Raw genomic sequence first — 24433 nt, 5'->3', positions numbered from 1 at the left:
TTATTTTTGTGACATGTCCAGTATTTACAAGGAGCACTCTGCACAAACATCCTCACTCCCCCACTTTGAAATATTTGTTAGGCCTGAAGCCTGATGCTTTGGAAGAGGGAAGGGACATCGTGAGACATCATTCCCATACAAATGACTATCTGCCAGCATTCTTCAACTTTCCCAGCCTCAGAAAAAGTGAAAAATAAAAACCCTTAAAACCGCTTAGGTGAACAAATTAACTTTCTAGAGGGGACTCTAATACAGAGCAGCAGAGAACAGCATGGATTTGGTTGGAGAAGAGTGTAAGCAAAGAGAAAGCTGATAAGAACCAGATTAAATTTATAGCAGCCATATAAACTCCCTATTAATGTAGGTCGTTTCATTTCCCTGTGCCCTGACTACCCAGTAGTAAAATCAAGATTTCAACTTATCTCTGTCTCATGGCAATGAAGAGAGTGTGAATCAGGAGAGCAATGACAAAAAACTCTCCCATGTAAGATACTTAGGGCACAAAAACAATAGCCCTAGTAAATGGCTAGTAATAAGAAAAGTTGTGGGGAGGAAGAGGTTCCTGCCCCTTTTTAACTCCTGAAAGAGGCTCAGTGAGCCTGAACCAATGCTGTCCATTTATCCAGAGAATAGTCAGGTAGGACTACTAGGTAAATTAGGTAAATTGTTAAACTGTTCCAAAGGGAAGAAAATGACACAGACAGAACATGTGTTTGGCAGAATAGTATAATTTTGAGTTTCCATACAGCCTGTTTGTGTAAAACATTTCAGGGTACTATACAAGCAAAAATATAGTTATCAGGGAATTCATAGAGATAAATCACATTTCATAAACAGCAGGCTTTAAAGTGCATTCCTCTTCACATTCAGTTTAGGCAATAATCCAGCCCAGCTGCTGGAGTCACAAGTTCTGATGGTGCTTAAGGTCAACACCACAAACATCAAGCAAACAACCAGACAAAAATAACTGACACACAGTGATAATGGAGCACTCAGGCAGCTATATGCTGCATTCACCATTTTGTGGAGATTTCTAGGAAAACACTGTAGAAAGGTGCCAGACCTCAGGGTGAGAGCAGCTGGAATTGCAGTGATCTTCTCTAACAGAGTGAGGGGCACTTGTAACATGAAGCAAACATCCCAGCAATTTTCATGCAACTCCTAGCTGTGATTTTACCATAACTCTCACAAAGCAGTGTTACATACACTGGTGCATTTTTGATGCTGGACATGGTTACAAACCTGCGGTGTATAACAGAACATGATTTCACAGTGAGTAAAGTTTTAGAAAATATAAAGAATAGGATTAGCAGATGCAAATAGAACATAGAGAAATCAGTGTAGCTTTTATAGGAGAAGTCCCACCTCTCAAATCTTTGAGAGTTCCTTAGAGGAGACAATAATAATTTGTGGGTGTCCAGAAGATATTTTGACATGGTCCTGCTAAAAAGGCTGTCATGGATGAAAAGATCTTAACACGTGAAATTACCTGGATAAATAATGTGTTAACAATGAGTGAAAAAATTGGGATTAAATGGTCAGCCTTCATAGTAAGGGAGGATTGTCCTCTCTGCTATTCAACATGGTTATTTATCCTGAAGATTGTGGTTTGGAAAAGGTGTCAGTGGAAGAAAAAGATAAGCAGGACACAGAAATAAAGGATGTAAGGTAAAAAGGAAAGAAAAAAAAATAAGAAGAGGAATAAGAAAAAGAAAGAGTAAGCTTATTTCCATGTAATTGGCAAAAGCACCAGAGCTGGTAAACGCAAAAGAATGCTAAAGGGAGTGGCAACCCTAACTGCTTATGTCCTCATGGGTTACATTTTAATTAAGAATTAGTATAGATAATTCTACAAAATATGCTATTCAGTACTCATGGAGGATCAAAAAGAAAAACAAAACTTAAAAAAAAAAAAAGATTCAGAGAGGCATGAAAGCTGAAACAGAAAGTGCCATTACTTTTTTTTTTTTTTTAAAGGACATTCTTCTATTTCTTGTATACCTGCATCTTGAGTATCATGTGCTAGTTCTGGGCTCCTCCTTTCAAACAGAGATTTTAAAAATATATAAAGAGCAGCAAGGAAGATAAAAAGTAATGTAGGTTTCCTTGTGAGGACAGTACAAACAGGATAGACTTCATCAGCTGGAAAGGGAAAGCTGGGGTGGCATATAAATCACCAGGGGCATGGTAAAGAGGAAAGGGAGTTATCTGCCACTGTTTCTTACACTGTAAAATCTAGGGACATCAGGAAACTCTTCACAGAGTGCATTTTCTGCTGTGAAACTCAGGTCTATGTGTCACTGCGTACCGAAAAAGCACATGGAATCAAACTCAGATATATTAATGCCACAGAACACAATGTTATTAAACATTTAGCAGAGTTCACACAAGGCACAATTTTAATGTTCTGCTATGTCTTCTTTTCCCTAATGAGTGAAACAAGAGGACTCTTTGTATTCCAGCCTCCTTCTTTCATTCTCCGGAACACCTAGCACACTACGAGAGGAGGACATTTAGTCTCAGTACAGTTTGGCAAGGAAAATCTTTCCCATGCTTTCTGAAATAGGAGTTATAGTCTTACCTGTGGTAGGCAGAAGGTCACATTGAGAACACCATAAGGAACCCGAGAATCTAAAAAAGCATTGGCTTCCTTAATTTGACAGGAGACAGTGGTATACAATTACATTTTAGGGTAACAGACTGATATTTTAGTACTAAGTGAATGTATGCTACAATAATAAGAAGGCTATTGAGAACATTTAAAAAAATTGTTCATTATATTTTTTAAATCATACATGTGCTTTTATCTAGAATTACAGCTGCTGTACAATGCAGTATGGCCTGTGCAATGATTACACAATGTCCTTCACCAGCCTGAGAGGCATGTCATTCCAGAAGATGCCTCTTCATCTCTTCTGCTATTTCCTATTCCAGTTCTGGGAAATATTTTGGATTTTTTTCATCCTTCCCCTTTGGTCAAGGAGCTTATATCTCACCGAATGTTCCTCCGATTTCTTGTGGAAGGCTGGGAAATAGGCTCCTGAGCTGTGAGTGGACCTCTTGAAGTGATGCAGCTGTGGTTTGATGGCTGGCAGTGGCAAAGCAAGAACAACAATGGTTAAATAGTTACCATGCTTAGCATTCACTCACTGGTGGACTAGAAATTAATTCCTTCCAAGCTGCATCCATCCCCTCAGTACATCCTGTCTGTATAAAGGAGGATTTCTCAGCCAGTGAACCAGGACTCTTTTGGGTTAGATAGATACAGGGCTAGAAAATTGGTTAGAAGAAAGTTCAGGAATAAAATATAATAAAATGTGAAAATATGTATTATAAATATGGATGTAAAACTCTAGGATGAAAAACAGAAATCTGGGCAATTAAACACTTCAGAATACCTGATCTTGAAATCATGCCCTTACTCAGACATCCCAGAAACCCATAGCAGCCTAGGTGGATTCCAAGGAACGTTCTCGAGGTTAAGAAACAACAGTTTACACAGAAGATCGATGTACCAAAAAGTCTGAATGAAGAAGCAGCTTCTATATTTACCTATCCACAAGTAGACAGCTGAACACCTCACTGTTTTCAAACTATCATCAAACTATCAAACAAAATCATTTTAAGACAATAAATCTGGACTGAGATCACGTTTCCCAGAATTCAGGAACAGGTGGAACTGAGGGGTTTTGTATGATTTTCCAGTAAACTACAGGGCATTGTGAATGTCACGCATGGACCTGTATCAATCTGACTATTCTCAGCTTTTTGACTGTGTTTATTTGAATCTATGCCTTGCTTTCTAACACCTTTACATAGGCAAAATAAAAACATATTAAATATGACTACGACCAAAATGTGTTTGTCTTATGCTTAGTTATTAATTGCAAAAAAAATGAAGTAATAACACGATAATTAGTATGATAAGCACTTTAAAGAAAAGTCATTGCTCTCAGCATGTATCCTAAGAAGAGAAAAAGATTCCCCTGTGTGAGCTAGCTAACATCAAATGCTAGCACACAGTCACAGTCTCATCTTGTTAAACTCTTTGAGTGATTAATCATACTCTAAAATGTCTTGGGAAATAAAAAACTATGCACTTCATAAACCTTAGAAAAACACATCCAGATTTCTGCATAGTCTTATTCTTTTCTGTTCTCAACTAAACTAGACTGACATTCATTAAAAGCTTCAAAATATTCATTAGGTGAGTTACTGTTCTTTGAGGCACATTCATTTTCCAGATTCATTCCATTTTCTGTACTCAGCATGGATTCAGCCAAACTGTTATTGGATTTTCCATTGCTCAGCATGGGAGAATGTTTATTGTTAACTGGAATTTCACTGGAGTTGTTGCCAGAAGAGATGACTTGGCTAATAAGTACAAGTGGTTTAACCAGGACACTGACAGTGCCATTTATCATCCTTGTACAAAAGCTGATAAAGGGAATCCACAATATTTAATTTCTTTGGGCTTTACTGACTTGAGGTAGATGGTGCTGAGGAGAAGATTCTCTTAAGACTCCAGAGATCTGTTCCCAGATTTCTCACTGACTTCTCATCTGACCTGGACTATAACATTTATCCTAGTTCCTCCATTTGTAAAATGGGAATAAAAGTGAGAAATACTTACCTTGTTCTGCTTGCAACACTACAATAAAGGACTGCCATCCTTGTACCACCCTATGCCCTTCCTGAGGGACGCACATACTTTTAAATGATGACTATATTTTCAAGGAGGTCTGCTAAGCAGAAGGGAGCATAATGCTTGCTATCTGCTTCTAAGTTTTTGTTAAAACATTATATGTTGGGTATGATTCACCTTAGGTTTAACTGCAAATTCAGAGTCAAAGTGAGGCAGAATTTGAAGATACTTGCAAACACATTTACAGCAGACCAACTAACAGGTTTCAGAGAAAAATGTACCTTGTACAAACGTTTATGTGAAGGGACAAAAATGTTCATTTCCCCATCCCTTTATTCCCTGTGTGTAACACAAAAGCAACCTACTACAATCCATGCAGCTCTAGATAGATTAATAGCTTGAGGCACTACACCAGAAGCTATTCTTTTGTACAGTGATGGATGCTCCTATAAGCAGCCATAGCTAATGTGTGAGAGACTCATTTTGAAGTGGTGGCACATATACAGAAGGGCAGGTGAACAAATTTGCCACAGTCTAAGCCATTCATCCACAAATCAAAAAAACACAGCCCCAAGTTCTGCATTTCAAATTGACCCTAAAATATGCAACACACTCCCTGGGTGAGGTCAATAGGCATCAAAACCCATTTTGAGGGGGGAGCCCTTGAATTAACAGTGTAGACAATGACAAGAGTTTCAGTTTCACGAGAACTTCATGAAACTTCATGAGTTCATTCAGAACATAAGAAAATAGCTTACTGAGGAGTCTGCCCTCTGTTGATTGAGCATGGTGGGCATTTCACATCTCAGCTTGAATTTAAGTCCTGCACCCTAGTCTGCAGGAATTATTGCATACTATAGTCAAAATTTTAGCTGGAATTTTCTTGGTTCCACTCAGTCTCCTAGAAATTCAATTTCTGTTTCAGATTGTACTGATCTGCAATAGTTTTGGCCTTGTTGCAGTGGGAAGGAAATTATTATTGACGTAACTGACAAAATAAGGTATTATCACCATGAGTATTTCTAACTATCAAAAGTTGTTATAGCAACAAACACTCTTGTTACTACATAGTAACTCCACTCTGATCAGAAAACAAAACAAGACTAGGCAAAACACTGATATCCTTTTCTTTTCCTTTTCAAGCATTTTATATCAGATACAAACATTTCTATTCATTCAAAAAGCACATCCCTTCAAAAAAAAAAGCCACTGAAATGTCATTTTCTTTAATGTCATCATCACAGTCACTGAGTGAATAGCACGATTTTTACTCAGAACACCTGCTGGGGAACAATTTGATTCTGATAAAAAATCAGAACACAGTCAGCTGAACAGCCACAGCTCCAAAAGGGGTTTGAGTGCTCTGTGCTGATACTTAGTACCAGAGGGAGAGGAAAAGCTGGGGGGAAAGAAAGCAGGAAACCGGAAGGGAGAAAACCTATACGGTCTACTCAGCTTTCACATCTTTCCCCAGGCTGGTGGCAGATCCCTGCTGCCACCTCTGCAGGAGCACCCAACCATGGCTCACCACCTTTGCAAGGAAGGACGTCCAGCAGCGACACACGCATGATTCACTTGACAGCACAGGCATTGGAGGAGGCTCTGCAAAGCAACACCAGTGAGTCTGGATGGGGATGAGGAATGAGGCACTGCTGTCTCTCCCAGCTGTACTCATCTCATGAGGGGACACTGTGGCTTCACAGAGGCACCGGGGTGGAAAGCGTCTGGAACACAGCTTGGTCCAGACAGTGGTCTTTTTACTCTTCTCCAGACAGGCAAGCACTAACAGCCTGTGGCATAACATGGACAAGGCAGTAACATGTTCCCTTGCCAAACCATCTGCAGTTAGTGGCTTCCAGGGACATCCTGAAGACGGACCTTCTGCAATTTCAACCTCACCTCCCATCCCCCTGCAAGAACTATGGCAACTTTTGCCTTCAAATACTATGCAGGCAAGATAACGAAAATCCGAGCAGAAAGGCTACAGGACATATGAAAGGCTGTTATGATCAGTAAAGGTGATTTACTTATTTAGTTAAATAATTCGCCAGTGAAGTAAGGGAATTATTTCATCAGGCATTTTTACTGGGAGATGACTCAGGATAGCTAGGGATACTGATGTTCCTAATTCAGTGTTCTGCTGCTCTATCAAAAGAGTATGCTCAGGAGGGCTTATTCTTTCTTCCTTTTGGCTTCTTTCCCAACAAAGGAGGTTTTCTGCTGTAAGTAAAGGAGAGTCTCCAGGACAAAGAAGCAAGAGAACCATGACTGTATTTCATTAAAGACACACAAATACTCAAGAAATGTTCTAAACCTGGGGAGAATCAGTCTCCTAGGAGTGTTAAAAAAAAACTGTGCTCATACAAAATTCACTGTTTTCTCCAATGAGACATCTCAAGGAGAGAGTCTGAAGACAGCTACCTCTTAGGGAGTCACCATGGCAATAGCTGAGGGTTTAGTAGCTAAAGATGAGATTCTTCTGTCCAGGTATGCTTTTTAATCTACTGACAGAATGCATATTATGCTTTCCTCCAAGTCCAGCCATCTCCTACATTATCCACCTGGCCTTATGTGACAACCTGAACACTGCAAGTTCCTGCTCCATAATATTGCACGAGATCCAACTTTCAGGAATATGAAGATGTGACATAGCTTGTAGAAAACTTTGTTGGTGGCTATCACCTGCGATATTAGTTTTTTCTGTACTCAGAAGAGAAGCATGTGGGGAAGGAACCCTACCAGTTTTCTTCTTTTACTCTCATCTATTAACAGAAATTGCACAAGAAGCAGAACAAATACAATTATTTTTCCAGGCTTCTACACCTACCAGACAGTAACACTTCTCAGGTCCCTATTACTGCAGGAAAAAAAAAAATTGTGACCACTAAAACTGTTACTATGAAAATGTGACTTTTAAAATTGGAACTTCTTTTTCTCCTCCATGCTGAAATAAAATGCCTCAACGACAATGTCAGACTTCTCTTCTCTTTAAAAGGTTCCAGTGAATAAAACCAGCCTTTAACAGGGTCTTTAACTCACATATTCATGCTCTGAAGTTTCTGTAATGCATCAGTTTTCTGCAGCTCTGTAGCCAAATGAATGCATCAAAGATTCAAATTAAATAAAGAATTCCTACTTCGCAGCTTTCCAACTTGTCCTATTATCAAAGATACATATATCTGTATCTCTATATATATGTATATAGATATATAAAGCATACATATATGTAAAAAATGGCAGTTCTAGAGAGGGTGTGAAATATGTAAAAGAAAGGGAGAAAAAGCTGACCTTCAAATACCTATTCTCTAGTCAGAGTACACTGCAAAAGAGTTGAAGTACAGCCTGCAGGTCTGAGAAACTTCTGGTAAGACAGGAACAGATGGCAGCCAGGGCCTTCTCTGGTTTCATGAATGGTCAAGCCCTGTGGGAGCACTGCCAGGGCTCCCTCCTATACACAGCTGCTTAGCCTCATAAACCTTCCCCAGCTTTGTGACCTCTTGGAGGTTTCTTCCTCCTGCTCACTTCAAATTGGCAAGGCACAGATTAAAAGGTTAGTGATCAGCAGGAGTGACTGACCTGCTGACAAGGAGGTAATGGGCTCACATGCATATGTTGCCTGCTCTTGTCAGCCTCCCTTCTTCAGAAGTGACTAAACCCAACAAAATAAAGCTCACATTCTTTCTCAAGTCACTGCATGAGATTCACAGAAAGAACAGTAACATTTTCTCAAATTGAATATTGTGTGTGTGTATTTACAGCAGACTGTTCCTTAACTACACATTAATTAGCGGCTGCCTCCTGCAAAAGCAACCCGCCTGACATGTGATCATATAGGGCATAAACAAACCAGCACCATAATGGCTGTAAACAAAATGCATCACTGGGCTACATAAATAGAAAATATGGCACTATTATCTACTCCCAACCCGTATTTTAAATAGCTGCATAGGAAGGGCTGATTTGCATACTGTACTAGAGTAAACAGTTTGCGGTGTAAGCCACAGTAACAGGGCACACGTAGGAAGGCATCAGCGCTCAACAGCCAAATGGAGAAAACCCACTGGGTCCCTGATCAATGCCAAAACATACAATGAGGTGGGAAATCCTTAACAAAGAGAGAGTCAAAACACAGCTCGTCATTTCTGCAAGTGCCAGCCAGAAGACACCTTTACATAATTCAATGCGAGGTTGTCACAGTGAGTGTTGCTACTGGAAGTAAGGCAGAACTGGCAACAAATCCACAAAGTGTCCTTTAGCAGAAAGAGGTGTTGCTGGGTTAATTGCTCCCCTCTCTTACAGGGTTCTCCCTACTGCTGGTTTTCTACTCTTACCAGTTAACAGATCCCTAGATCTGATAGTTTTAAAGGGGAGTAAACATTATTCTTAAATAACAGATGAGTAAATTGGGGCACACAAGAACCATTTAAGCAAGGTCACCTAGCAAGTCAGTAATAAACAAGGGACTGTACCTGGTAGCAAAACCCTCTCTTCTGCATTGTACTTGCTACCTTCCTATTACAATGGTGGTCTGGAGGGTGAGAACAAGTATTACACATAAAATGGAATGCAGGATTTGTTGTTTGCAGGTACTCATTAATGAGTCGATTGATTAAAAGTGGTAATGACACTGGCAAAAAAATGGATGAAAAATAATGTGTAAACATTGCTCATTAAAATTGAACATGGGACCAATGCAAATATGCCAAAATATATAAAAAGGGAACTTGTTTTGAAATTAGATCTGTTTGCATTGCCTGCAAGTTATGGCTGGAGTGTGACAAGAATGTTTTATTCCACAATTTTTCCTTTAAAAAAAAAAAAACAAAGGGTATTTTTTCTTCCAAAAAATATATATAGGTATCTAAAGAACAAGACCTCTAAATGCCACCTGCAAGAAAATTCTGGGTGAAAACATTCAAAGTAGTAGCCTCCCCTGTGAATATAAATACAAGAATTTAACCGGTGCTGGGACCCTATGAGATACATGCTATATATGCAGCTAATGCTGATGGTCATTGCCAATGATGAGATGCTACAGAGGTTAAGAGGATGCATTTATGGTGCTTACTGACTGTATTTTCTATCTAAAACTGTCTCAGGTTAGTTACGTAGGAGTCTTCATGTGAGCATGCTGCCCAGTGGTTTGAATTTTACTTTCAATGATTGTCTTCTTTTTTGTTTTCATACAGGGGAATGTTCCACAGAGCACAGTGTTTTACTAAGGAAAAACAATATTTTGAACTCTCCCACATTCCTGCCCGCTCTTCTCTTTACTGGTATCCACGTGGTGGCTGCATCTGTGCCAATGGAAACAATCTGCCAAGGTGGCGGTCGCAAAAGAGCATCATGCCACGAACAGCTTGGAGAACTGACACTGCACAGAAACATACTATGGCATGTGGGCCTCTATATATAGAGCCACACCACACCTCATCTGCTGGCACAGCAGCCGCTGATGAAAATATCTGCAGCAAAACTTTTTGCAGTACTTTGCTTGACATTTTTATTTCTTTCTTGGTGATTTCTTGTTGTTTTCCTATACGTATACCTTTTCTTTCAATGACTGCGAATAACACATACATGAATGCCTTTCTATATGCCCATGACAAGATAATATCTTGACAATTTGTTCAAACTCAGCCACTATCTTCTATAACTGCTCCATATTCCCCTCCTTTTCTTCTGACAGTTGTGTGGGACAAAGATGAAAGGAATAAGAAAATGTCTATCATGGTGAAATAGAGACAGAACCATAGAATCACAGAATATCCAAGTTGGAAGGGACCCACAAGTATCATTGAGTCCAACTCCTGGGTCCCCAAAGGATCACCCAAAACCAACCAACCAACTAACCAACTAACCAAACAAAAACAGCAAGACCTGGGGGATAGGAAGGGCACACAAAAAAAAAAGCTACACTTTGCTCCACAAAACAGCCTCATTTTTCTCTTCAGCATCCATGTCCATGTGAAAAAGGCCCAAATTAATTTCCTGATTGAATTAAGACAGTTTATGGACAGTTTTGCGAACCGCAAAATAAAAGATATTTGTTTTAAAAAATGAAAGGTGGTGAAGCTTAAAAACAGCAGTTCATTTGTTCAGTCCCAGTGAATGGGCTTAACTTTTTAATGTGATACATGAAAGTATTCCTTCTCCCACAGATCACGTACTGCAGTGCCTTTGTCCAAAGCAAAGTATTATTATTGCCGACTGACCTGGCAATGTAAGACGGTTTGCTGAGGAACCTGAGCCTGGTGAACCAGCTGAAAGTTGCGTTGCACCTTTAAAGAGAAAGAGTAGTTTCAGCAGAGAGAGATGAACAGTAGTCCCACTAGCCACACAAATGCTTTTTGTAGTGCTGCCACTGCCATGAGGTGTTTGTTGTCTTCTTTCTGCCACTTCTTTTCAGAGATTTTAAGCCAAGCGAACTTATTTATGAGACAGGGCAAATAGCCTCACTTTTGGGGACCTTTCAATCCAGAGCAGTCAATATCAAATCTACCTTTCTTCTTTTTATTGATTACTGTGTTTGGGTGGAGATACCTGAGTTATTGATAATGGAGGTTTCACATTCTTAAGCAATAGTGGGTTTCCAAAGCTTTGGAGCCATGAACCATCACCATCTCTCAGACAGCTTTCTCTTCAGCTATCTCCATGTCCTCACAGAACTGGCAATAGTCAATTTTATTGCCCAAGGTGGTTCTGAAGACAGTTACACAGCACTTACCTTGCTTCTGTATCACTTCAGTAGGTAGCTGGCATCACTTTGGGAACCACTGGTTGGTAGTGACTCCAGAAATTTCTGTCTCTGGCTATACACTCCAGATAAAGGACTCCGATACTGTATTTGCAAGTGGAGTTGAGTCACTTTAGATGCCTTTTCCAAACCATCTTTTCTTCCCTCATGCTTATGTGACAGGCTGGATTTTTCATTTGTAGACCACGGTTGACTACATGAATACCTTCAATATCTATCAGAAATTGTATTCATCTCTACTTGAAGAACTGGAGGTAAATTAAGAATCAAACCAAGCCAGTAAGGCATAATATAAGCAGGTACAGTGGTGAGCACATTCTTCAGGAAATCAATACCACTGAACCTTTCAGAGAGGAAAGGAATTAATTAAAGCTGGAATTTCAGGTAAAAGGGAATGCATGAAGCCTTTCAGGCTCGTACTGAATGTCTGTGAATGTCACAACTTTCTTGGAGAGAATGGCTTAGTTTCTGCCACTGTTTATCACGATTATTTCTTTTTTATGGAAAAGATCAAATAGAAAAACAGCAGTGATATGGGAAAATTCTATTCATTACTAGTTCACAGGTGCTTCCCAAGTCTGCCTGTGTCATAAGCCAAGTCTACCTGTGGCATAAGACACTTTGTAAAAGACAGTATGCATAGACATAGTTGAAATGCCTTGAAAGAAAGGTTGTAAACAATACCAGAACACGGGACACGAGCCCTCTAGAATAGATACACGTGTTCCAAGTGGCACAGAAAAAGAAAAAAATCACAGTGGGCATGAATGTGGTGTTGTTGATTGAGATGCTTTTACATTGTGATTTCAATCTTCTCATGAGAGACCTGGAAACTTGGAATATCTTTGTGTTTGAACATAAGCAGAATCAATGTAATGCTTCAACAGGCTCTACCACTCTACATGCAAAATTGACATCTTCACTTGTGATTAATTTCATGAGGCAGTTATATGAATCATTGAATAATGTGTTTTTCCCTCCATTTAAATGATAAAACACAAATACAACCAAAGATGGCAACAGTGTTTGCTGCCAATTTATAAATGCACTTCGAATTTGAAAGAAAAATCTCCCATCTTTAAAAGCTGGATTTTGGGAAAGTAAGAAAGCTGAAATGAGAATTTAACCTTTTTTGAGGATGAGCGTCTGAGACGTTATTTGGTGTCAGAATGTAAGGTAACATTTAACCAGTGAAAAGCTGGTGGGAATGAGTACATGTACCCACAGCATCTCTGATTTCAGGAACATGTCGTATATAGATATGCAGACACTGGCAGTGCAAGAAGGAAGACTAAAATCAAGGTTCATGACAGCCAGAGGACATTGCCACCTGGAGAAAGGGGGGAGCTGTGAGGATGACACATGTAATCTTCAAACACGTACAGGTTTGGGAATGTGTTTAGAAATTAGATAATGCCATTAACTCCTCCTCACAGAGGGCTGTGGTAAAAAATGGATGAAGTCCAAGCAATGTTCCCACTATGCTTAGAAAAAAAGTTAATTATTACTATTACTCTATGGGGAGCTGGATGCTGGAAAGCAAATGGCAAGTGCCATGCCTGGACCAGATGTAGAAAGCACCAGAACAAAATGAACCCTTCTGCAACTTTAATTCAAATGGAGTGGAGACCTCATTGTTTTTATTTGGTAACAGGATGGACATACATGGACTCAGTTACAGAAAAATTGGAATGTTGAAAAATGCTTTATACATTTAAGAGACCACAAGCCTCCTCTTTCAAATAGGAACTAACAATAAATACATATTGTTTAAAATTATTCTCAGAACATTTGAGAATACTTGCATTACATGGCATGATTCATTTCAGTTTTGCATTTTTTTTCCCCCCTTGTGAATCTTATCAAACCAAATAGGTTTTTTCATTACCCAACCCTCCCAGTCCCAGGAGCAAACTAGTGTTGAGTTTTACTTTTGGCATGGAAGGTAATTTGTTTTCCATACCCTGGTGCAAAATAGCATAACAACCTGCCTTTTTCTTCCTTGAAAAATGTTAGAGAACAGTTGTCTATTGTTTATTGTAGTTCAGTTGAAGAAAGGTATCTCCATTATCACTTCTGCTAATACAAACACCCTCTAAAGTTTATGTTCAGCATCATACATAGAATTCCCTGCAGCTGAGAAAAGGTTATTTTACAAGACCAAGATCCTTAAATTTGGTTAATTTCCCCTTATCCCTCCTACCAATAGGTTTGATTATTCTTAACTTTATTTAGGACCTGTCACTGAATTGCTAACCACAGAGCAGTGAAATCTACTGTCACAGATAAGCCATAATGGTCACCCTTCCTCCCTGCTGAAGGCAGTCAGTGCACTGAGGATGCCTTTGATGGAAGTGCCTACTCATTCACATGGCTGCAAGAAGTAGCATCACAATAGTGAAGAGAGATATATCATCTTTTTTAAACATGGTGGCGGAAGCAACTCCTACCACAGCAAAGGAAGATGGCACTACCTTGGTGCAATGGCTTTACACAGAACCACCCTGCTTTTAACGAGTTGTACAAGTCTTGGTTGTTTAGTCTTTGGCCCCAGATGCTGCACTGGGGCCGGCAGTACTCTGCATGGAGCTTCCTTTGATTTCAGTGCAACTAAAAGAGTGATCAGGCCCGAGGTGTTATTTTGCTCTAAGCTGATGTTGCAAATGCAATGGCTTTTGTCTATCAGAGAAGAAGGGGGAGGACAAAAGGGAAGGAAAATATTCCTGTGAGAATCTGGGCCTGTAGACAACCAGAAGGGCTGGTAAAACCCCAACCAGAACCCTACAATAAAAATAGCAAATATTTTAAAAAATTGCATATAAAATTGTATAAAAATATCATCCAAGCAAGAAGAAAGGGAAAATGCTCACTCTGTCATTCTGCTGCTACGTTTTATCACTAGAAAACCCCAATGGCCATAAGTAGTTTTGCTTGATAGATGCACTCCTACAACCACCAGCAGAGACAATGGGATACATATATTCCTCCTACCACTGGATAGCTTCTAAACCTGGGGTATGACAAGTACACAGCAGTCGACACGTGCACTTGGAAGAAATCAAAAGAATACAAAATGCCAAGAGTATGCTGTGAGGCTTGTGAGTGCTGTCGTGTGCTTAGGAATTAGGGTAACTCTGCTAAAACTGAGCTCTGGACTGGGAAGCCGTGATTACTTCAAGTCATGAGCCAGCTGGTCTGAAGTGGCTCTGTTTCCTTCTACTCTGTGGTCAAGTCACCAGAGCAGAGAGAGCTGGTGCCTTGAAGCCAGACATAGCTGGCTGATAACGTGCGTCACTGTCCTGCTTGGGCACAGGTGAGAACTCTCCGTGCTTATTCATGGTGAAAAAGGGACTCTGAAACAAAGAGAGGGCAGGCTCAGCAAATGGAAATGCCCAGCCCATGTTTCTTTTTAACAGAAAATGGTGGCATCAGCAGCAGTCACCTGCTATGCTCTTACTTTGAGCACAGTAATCAGATCTGTGATCAGTAATCCAAAATAGGGTTGGCCAGGATTACAAAACCTGTGTGCCCATGGAAGTAGGGAGACCACCGCGTTAGGACACACATCTACCACTAAACTGAGATGGGGGTAGACCTGCTCATGCCGCAGGTGGCACAAGTGGGATAGAGCTCTGCACCCACTTCAGAGGGAGCAGAATTTGCACCTTAAAATGTGAAAGCATTTCTCCCTCCCTTCTACCTGGCCAGATCCACAGAGCAATTTGCACAGAGTCTGTGTCATCAGGGCTTGCTCTAGTCTTCAGTGAGGGCATTCCTGTTTTTGAGTGCTGATGCTCAGACATCACTTCTGAGATAGATCGGCACTGGTCCAGCACAGGCAAAAGCAACGGTTCTGTGGTTTTTAATTATTGCGTGAGGTGATGGATTAAAAGAGAGTAAAAGAGAAGCACTTGATTATACTGTCATTTGCTGAGCATAAATGGCTAACATATGGTATAGATCATCAGGATGAGCTTCAATATTGTAGAATAAACTGGGAGGAGAAAGGAACCAATAAGAAATGTTTAAGACCATCTCCTGAATTTATAGAGATGGGCTGGTTAATTCTAGTTGAGGCTACAAGTGTTGTCCTTGTCAGTTTCCATCATTTCCAATTTGAATGGATTATTGTGCTTTTTAATTAAAAAACAGACCCATTGCAGAATTTGCAAGGACTAACAATGGAAGTGCTTCTTGTTGCCTTCAGCTAGGCAAGCTCATGAAACTTCTGATAATAAAGTAGCTTTACACAGCACTACAACCAAAGTTGTCTGAAATATTTTTTTCTTCCAGACTTAGCTTGTAAGACTTTGTATGTACATAAGCAAACATTTGCATATTCAAGTGGTAGTTTGTAAAAACGCCACCACGTACCATTTTTCTCTGGCATAACCAAACACATTTTGGAAAGGTTCTCTCCAATCACAAAAATTCTGTTTGAAAAAAAGCAACTTTGAGACAAATGGAATTTGCCTCTTTCATTCACCCATCATGAAGCAGGCTCTCAAAGTCCAGATTCATTCCGCTGCTAAACCTCCTACTGCACTAATATGTAGTGTGTATATATACCAGCCAAACCTATACAGAAGACTGCACTTTTAGATAAGTATCAGGCTGCTTAGATTGACTACACTGAAACACACTTAAATCTAAAATAGAAAAAAAAATATATATTTTTTTCATCTGCCACTTATTTTGATACCAGAAAAAAAAAATGTTGGCATCTGGCATCTATCTTGTTTCTCTAAAATGGTGATACCCATCATCTTTTTATAAGGAAACACAAAAATCTGACCATAGTTTGTAAGGAAAGCTAGTTATCGTAAGCATTTTGAGAGAGTGGATCATAGGCTTTTTCATTAAAACATAGGTAAACAAATCCCTTCTTTCACATAGGTGAACAATTCTTGCATGTTTTGTCATGCAAACCAACAGTTCAAATCACTGATTGAATGCAGCACAGAGAACTGCTACCCTTTGAGCTACTTAAATAATGAACAGTATAATAGATTTTTTTTTTTAAAACGGAATAACACTTTTTTGTTTGTTTGTTTATTTAATTATAGGGTGTCCAGGAGTTCAAGCACTACTACATCACCATGAATCAAATACCTGCTAATTCCCCGAACACCAGTTCCAGTTAAAGAAGCAAACACTGACAAGGATACCTGCAATGGTATCCTGCTTGTCTTAACGGGGAGAAGTGTCTGGATTCACCCTCTCATATTACACAACAGTTTTGAGGATGTAAAAGATGCCTGGTGCCCTTCCAGCAGGGAAGAATTTTCCAAGAGCACCAAACACCCCCACGTAGAGGTGGAAGCATGCCATCTTTATCACACAGCTTCTCAGCTCGTTAGATGCACTCTGACACCAGGATGCTTGGTGCCTACCAGTAGGACCTCTCAAGTAATTCTGTAGGTTTTCAGCCTGGGGCCAGCAGTATGGGTCCTATATCTGCAATATTTCTGCCTTATTCATTAATTGTATAGTCTAACTGAGGCACCTAAAAAGAAGGCATCGAAAAATATAATTTCTATACATCCAGGCAAAAATTAGGTAAGGATGCAACAACAGAAATCCTTTCTCACTCTTCATAAACATACGCCATGCCATTAGCAGATAAACACCTAATCGTTTTCCTCTCTCTTTTTTTTTTTTTTCTCCTTTTTTTCTTTCATGGAATAAAATAAGAGAAAGCAGTTCTGTATTTTTTCTTTTCACTTTTATTATTTTTTACACAATTGCACAGTGGCTGATCTCTAGTTTAACTGGGAGGTGTCTAAACATACCATTCCTTGGCTCACAATGCACTAGCACAATGCTGCAGAGTGTTCCAGGGAGGCAGGGGGGCTCTGGATATGCTAATGTAGGTGTGATCTGGGATGGGACTCCATGAGATACTTTCATCTGGCCTAGTGTCTTTGTAGGATATCAGTTCCTAGATTTCACTTGCACTTTGTATATTTCCAAGCTAATAGAAGAGATTTAATGGGGATTTTTTTAAGTGACAATTTAAAAAAAAAAAAAAAATCTAAAAAATGATAATAATCCACTGTACCAAATTCAGATGAATTTAAAAGAGCAGGAAAATGTTAGAGCTAGCTGTGACTGACTAACTGTATATTGCAAAACATTTTACTGCACACCTGTGTGCTGAGATCAGTAACTTCTCTCTCTGACTACAGCATCTCTTCTAGAGTGGCATCCAGTTCTGATCTGCAGTCCCTGAGAGGCAGTACATCTGCCACTTCCCTTATTAGCTCCTGCCAGTGGCAAATAACCCTGGCAATCCAGGAAAAATATTTTCCAGCTTGACCTCATACCTTTGTGCCAGTTCATAAGGAACAAGAACTGACCATCTGTGAATTAAGCAGTCTTCCTTTGCTATCTGAAAGAAGTTAGTCCCAGAAAGAAACAAAACAGAAGCAGATGAAGAAAAAGATTTAGATTTCTTTTTAAAATTATTCTACTATGCACGACTAAGGCATCTTTAGTCACAGTATGTTAGGTAAAGGTAACTTAGAAAGTATTGACTAAATCATCCTGCACCTCTGACCAAACTCTTGGTCACAATATGTTCTCCCTGACTTCAGGGAGGAGTCTGACGAAGCTGGGACTGAGTCATTGCTGCGGTATTTCATTCTGCATTATTGGTATTTCATCAGTGATGTCACTTCAGAGAGCCTGGCCCAGGCTGGAAGTCATAGTCTACTGCACTTAACCAGGGGATGAATGCTGATGGTGGGGGGAAAGAGGAGGTGGGACAGTGCTGCGTGGTGGCACAGCCCTCTCCCTGTCACACAGCACGGAGTGTACTCAGTGCTGACTGGGGTGCTCGGTACCACCTAATAGCACCCCTTCTTTTTTCACAAAATCTACCCTGGAAGGCACAGAGAGCTACCACTGCAGCAGGAGCTCAATACTGGAAACACTATGTGCCTTTATATTTATTTTGTTCAAATGAGCTGGTAGAGTGATGCCAATGGTGATATCTAAGAACTGTTAGAGTTATTTTTGTACATCTGCCTTCTGAAAACATGTGATTTAAGTGCAATCTTTTCACAGCATAAACCTAATCTAAGTCTCTGGCTTTGATCAAACTCTGGTGTCCAAAAAAAGTACTCAAAATGTCTCTAGCCTCAATAATTAAAACCCCAAATACAAACACTCCTGAGTGAGAAGGTATTCATGTTTAAATGCGGATTTACGCTGAGCTGACTGCTGTGATTTTTGCTAGTGTTATGTGAAGCTCGTCCCTGTACATGCGCATTTTAAGCAGGAACAGAGGCCCAAGCTCTAATATAGGCTGGTGGTGAATTCCTGTGCTTTTGAATATGAAAAGGAAACACCAAAGAGTGGCCTTCCTAAGCCAATGTTTTGCATGTTCTCCACATAGCAAAGAGCCATGACAGCAGTGTGATTCCTTGCAAAATACATACATGACTAACACAGCAAGACCATATCCTGAGTGAAAAGAAGTTATGCAGAAAAAAAACTGAATGTGTATGCACATGTCTTGATTTCCACATGGACATGTAAAATTACTCACAATTAACTGGATCCTTACTGAGATTCCAATCCAGAAAGCACTTACATATATTAGACATTTCTCATAAAAACATACCCTCCTGAATCAAGGCCTGAGTGAGTTTTTTAACATTTTTTCTCTAAAATGGGCTAAAATGATGGCTCCTGTCCATGTGTCTAACTCCACTGGATGAGACAGTTTGATTCACTGACTCCAGCAGTGTATTTAGGACACACTTTCTCATTTTGTTTTTGTTTGCCTGTACTTCTCCAGCCATGCTTTTCCTTTCTTTGTCCTGTCCATTCAGTCAGTGATGAAAGAAATATCACACTGAGATGAAAGTAAGAATTGATCTGTGTGATTCCCTGCTGCCCTTCTCTTAGATCTTTAGGCCAGCCAAAGACTGGTCACTGACAGCCAGTGAATAAATGTGGGAAACAGCTCATTATCTGTAATCTCAAGTCAAAGCAGGCACATCAAGCAGTACATTAGTATATACTGTCAGAGCCTGACAACAAAATTTGCCCTAAGAGAATATCACTTTCATTGATTATTTCTTTCATTTTACAAAAACACAATAAAATCAAGGGTTGAGTGAGTCTGCCTGCCGTTTAGAAGCAAAAATATTTTGCTTATCATTGTATCATCCATGAATAACATCAAATCTTAACAAATGGTAAATTGACTCTACAAATTGACCATTCTTATGCGTAAAATCTTTTAAGGCAAGGGTAAAAGTGATGTCAAATTATGTCTATCAGCAACTGGAAAAAAAAACCTCTTGGGGAAAAAGAAAAAGAGTAAAAGGGAAGTTTTCTTTTTTTTTTTTTTTGAAATTCTTTTGCATCATCTTAACGTTGGTTTCACAAGCTGAGACATAGCAAAGGGCAATACCATTTTTCAAAGACGACTCATCTATGAGCTCCACCTGTCCAGAAAATGGAACCATTTGCATCAGGAAATCACCAGATTTTTTTTTTTTAAAGAAAAAATCTCCCCAAAACAATAAAAAATGCACACATACACAAACAAACAAACAAAAATAAATCTGACCCCCCAAAACAAGGCTCCCACCCTAGAACCCGGAGTCATTAGCTGTGAAGTAGCCAGTGGGAGGAGGAGTGTTTTGGAAGTTGTTTAACGCCTTCCTCATAAACTGGTCTTTGCGGAAGGAGGAGGAGAACAGGAATGAAGAAGCTCAGCTAAAATGATGAAAGAAATTTGCAGTCTCTTTTTTTAATATGTATTTTTACTCTTCTGTATCTGGAAAAAAAAAAGAAAAAGGAAAGTGTCAAATGCTGCCTTTCTTCCCTGTGTCCAAGGAGCAGGTGATCTGGGAGAGAAAATGAAGGACATCAGTTTAGACAGACTCATTCCCTCGAAGCACTGTAGTTTTGCTTAACTGTTGAAAGGCCACAAGGTGAGTTGCATGAAATCTATACCTCTTATTGACTTGTGTGGAAATATCATTTTGTCTTACACAAAGTGAAATCCATTGCTCTATGGCTAATCCAGCAGAAATTAAACCTTTGACAACGTTGGGATCGTGTAACAGAATTCATCCTGCTTAGATCAAGAGGTCCCAGTAAGTTTCTTTGCTTTAGAGCTCTCAGATTACCCTTGCTCACTAGCTATTTCAGTACTTTTTTGTTCATAAAAGCAACAACTTGTACATATGGTTTGGGGTGATAAAAAGGAAATGCTCCAAACACAAAAGCGTACTATTTTTTAAAAAGCTCCTGTCTCCCCAATAGTTTGCAATGACAAGCAGTGCCTCCAGGATGGATGGGTGTTTGAGACCTAAGAAAGGATGTGCATATTACATTCTGCTTGACTTGTCTGTAACAGAAAGCTGACTTAATACAGTAAGTGCAAAACTGTACCTCTGATCCAATTATGATGCTGTGTAAATTTGGTTGCAGTTTGCTAATCTCCAGCAACTATTTGCCCCGGGTAGCGAGTAATGTCGCCAATCTTTATATAATATCTGTAGGTGTTGACTAGAAAATACCAAAACAATATACAATATCAAAATACATGTTGGTGGAGAGAAGCCATCTTCTCGTTGAGAGTATTCAGCCCAAATAAAGTCTAATAGGTTCTTGAGTATGACATCTAGGAGCAAATAACAGCAAAAGACACTATCAGAGCTACACATTCACAACAGAAGGAAAAATATCCCTGTGAGAAGCTTGTCAGTATTACTCCTAGCCATAGGGTAATAACGGGCTGTCTTCCTGTACAAGGAACTTCTGACAAGTCAGGTATCTAGAGACAAGTTATTTACGAAACCATCTCTCACAGCAAAGATACAATATAAAAATATTCAGGACCCACTTAAGAGTTTATATTTGCCTTAAATAATTAAATTCCTTGATCTCTTGAGAAACATAGAATGATTAAATGGAGCTAATAGAATTAACTCTTTGGGTGAATACTACCAAATCCCCTGGCTTCAAAATTAGGCTATATTTGACTATGTTAACCTGAATAATGATAGGTTGATTTCTATATAGTTATGCCACAAAGGAATCTTCACAATGAATAAATCGCCTTGAAGAAGAAATATGGGCAAGAAACCTTCCTCACACCCTTCTTAAGGAATCCTCTGGAAAAGCTTCCAACAGGAACATGAATATTTTACTCTATATTGGCCAAGCCAGTTTCTCTGAGTATGCCTGACACTCTGCTTAGCTACTGTTACTCTAACAACACTTATGTCAGCAGAGTTTGAAAGTGCATTTGAAAGAATCTCTCAGGCAAGGAGTCTCAATCCAGGGACAGATGAATTTACCTGCAATGCTGTGCATGCCTCAGAAAATGTGATCATATCACAGTCTCTTTGTGTCCCTTTCAGAAAACCAGCTTCTCTTCTCTTCAAGAATATGCTTTTGGCTTATTTAATTATTTATTTAAGCAAAGGCAAAAAGAATCAACAAAACAAATATCTAAGATTTTGCTGCTAGATTGCATCATCTCTAATGCATAGCAGTGGCTCGACTTGGTATCATTTTCTTCTACCATGTAGTTAGCAGGGAATCTTCTTTCAGGATGGTCCCCTGTAAGTTGCTACAACAATATCTTGCTCACTGATGTGAGTCTAAAGACACTGTTGTGAAGAATTAAGCTTTTAGCATTTCACTGGATTTATTTAGACTGAGTTGTCACACTGCCAGCACTACAGACAGTGGTACTTCAATGGGCAGTAGCAGCAGCCATAACAATAGTGCTACACTTTCTTGATGTCTCCCATCTAAAAAGTTCGGCCTGATTTACTGTCATTAATAGGATCATAATAATTCTGTGAGATGTATCATTAGACATATTTAAAAGAGAAGATACTGACCCAGAAGGAAAGGTAATCATTTGGAACATGTCCAGTAAGTGGAGTAAATGACAGCTTTGGTCATTATTTCTGAATCTTTTAAATGATTTGCTGAATCACAGCAGGAATCTGAAGCAGAGCTCAAAGTACCACCAAAGTCTCCCTTTCTTATGCTATCCATACTTACAAGACTTTTAACTCCTCCTATCCCTTTTAATGAAACACGGATAAATGTGATGTTTTCTTCCAGACTTCAGAAGTTCCCTGCAGAGAACTGAGTCATACATTGCCTTTTGCTTCTGTCAGCCACATCATCAGCTTCAATGAGAACATTTCAATACAGCATTTGCTTTAAATTGGTTTTCTATTTGGTGGAGCAAATGTTTTGGCTTGCTGGCTGAGTTTCCCTTTGGATACAATGTAGGTTCCCTAAAACTACCTTAACTTTGGATATGATTCAGCCTCTTTTTCATTTTAGCACAATAGATCCAGTGCAAGTATTAATACATATTAACGGAGGTAATTGAAAGAGGAAAAAGAATAAATATTCAGTGCTCTGTACACTGGAAGACTTGTAGATCACTTGGCATATATTGAAATTCATTAACTGAAATAGCCTCATCTGAATACATGTTTCTGTCCTTCAGTGTCACTGTTGAGTTTATTTTGTTTGTCAGGGTTGACTATTGGCCCTCCCCTTGATCACAAACGAAATGCCAGTGACTTCTACAGCTCTTCACGAGATACCAGATCCCACTGCAAGAATATGAAGTCCATTTCTGCTATCAGCTTGTAGTTAACACTAGGGCTTTTTTAACATGCTCTTTAACATGTGCTCTTTGGACTACAAATATATATTTTTACTATGTTACTATATGGTCTGACATACCAAAGTGAAAATATACTACATTTGTCTTTTCCTTCACACAGCATACAACTGTATCCGTACAGCAAGGAAGCTGGCTGTCAGTTTTGCACAATCAGTGATTAATCTCACACATTTGCCTCTCTTTTTGTGACAAAACAAATGTTTTGGAGTCCAAGGCCTTGCAAGAACTACCCATTTTAACAGTTGGCATTTATTATGCCTGTCTAATGCAAACTTGCACAATCTGCTACCCAGTTGGAGAACAGGAACAGAGCCCCAGACGCATTTCGGCTGAGGTGAGAGTTTAGACTGACTCAGGAACTACACCTGCTTTGTAATGACTCATGCTCCTCTCCAAGCACACATCTCAGGTACTGTGCTTGTTGGGCCAGCTGGAAGTATAGAGCTGACCTCTCTCCGTACTGTTTTTGAAGGTGGCTGCTCTGCCAACCCAGCCAAGCGCCTGCCCTTTCCCTCCATCCCTTCCTCCCGAGTTGCTGAAAACAAAGTGCTTCCAGTGGAGAGCTCAAAACAACTCCCCGTGTCCTCCTATGCAGGGCTACGCTGTGAAGGCAAGACTGAGCCCCATGGTTTCCAAGTTTCATTTAAAAGAAAATTCTGCTATCTTATCTCCTAAAAACTGAATGCTGAATGTAGGCTGCAGGGCAGTATGATGTGGAATAAGGATTTAGTGTTTTTGTTTGTTTGTATGATTTTTCCATAAACTACTTAGCTTGCTTTGGAAAGCACCAAGACCACTTCCAACGTGAATGTCAAGTTTGTGAGGTTATTCCATCGTTCCTATTTCCTTTTCTTAAATATGTTTCTCAAATGTTTTCCTTAAACGTTACAACCATTTTTGATAATGAGGGAAGCACAAGATGATATCACAGACATCCAGGATTTTACATTCAGACTTTCTAAGAAGATTGTGGCAACCTTGCAGTTCATTTGTGAAAAAGAAGTGCTTAGCATGTGTGAATACTTATCCGTTTGGCATGCTGTGTGAGCACTTCTACAGGATAGCAGAACCCCACCACACTGACAAATAACTCTGCCCTTGAGGTACTACTACCCCAACATATTTTTGAGTTTCTGTTTTAATCATGGAAAAAGCTGAGGAAGAGAGCCTCAGTTAGTAGTATTCATCCTTATTTAACCCCCTACGGGGGTAACTTGTCGTGCTTTTATGATACGAAATCATAAAGATAGCAACCAACAATTTCAGCATACAATTACTTTTAAATGAACATTTTTGCTTTTTGTATACTTTGTTCTTGAAAATTTAGGGGAAAAAAAGAACCCTA

General features: G+C 39.5%; 1 protein-coding gene across 27 annotated transcripts in view; it reads right to left on the bottom strand.

Annotated features, from left to right (window-relative positions):
- Nucleotides 1–234: 234 nt before the first annotated feature.
- Nucleotides 235–24433, bottom strand: part of PDE1C (phosphodiesterase 1C) — a 388068-nt gene continuing 363869 nt past the window's right edge. For 4 of the 27 annotated variants that reach the window (XM_083822148.1, XM_083822154.1, XM_083822161.1 and 1 more), the window contains one exon: nt 13010–20196. In XM_083822148.1, the coding sequence (XP_083678274.1) occupies nt 20183–20196 (14 nt within the window). In that variant the 3' untranslated portion in view covers nt 13010–20182. Of the gene's footprint in view, nt 3089–10860; nt 10927–13009; nt 20197–20816; nt 21049–24433 lie in introns of those variants that run through there. The other 23 variants (XM_083822145.1, XM_083822168.1, XM_083822149.1 and 20 more) reach the window with 16 other exon arrangements.

The sequence above is a fragment of the Anser anser genome (assembly GCF_964211835.1).
Source record: "Anser anser genome assembly, chromosome: 2".
Classification (NCBI taxonomy): domain Eukaryota; kingdom Metazoa; phylum Chordata; class Aves; order Anseriformes; family Anatidae; genus Anser; species Anser anser.
The sequence above is the reverse complement of the archived record's forward strand: the minus strand, read 5'-3'. Positions and strand labels throughout refer to the sequence as shown.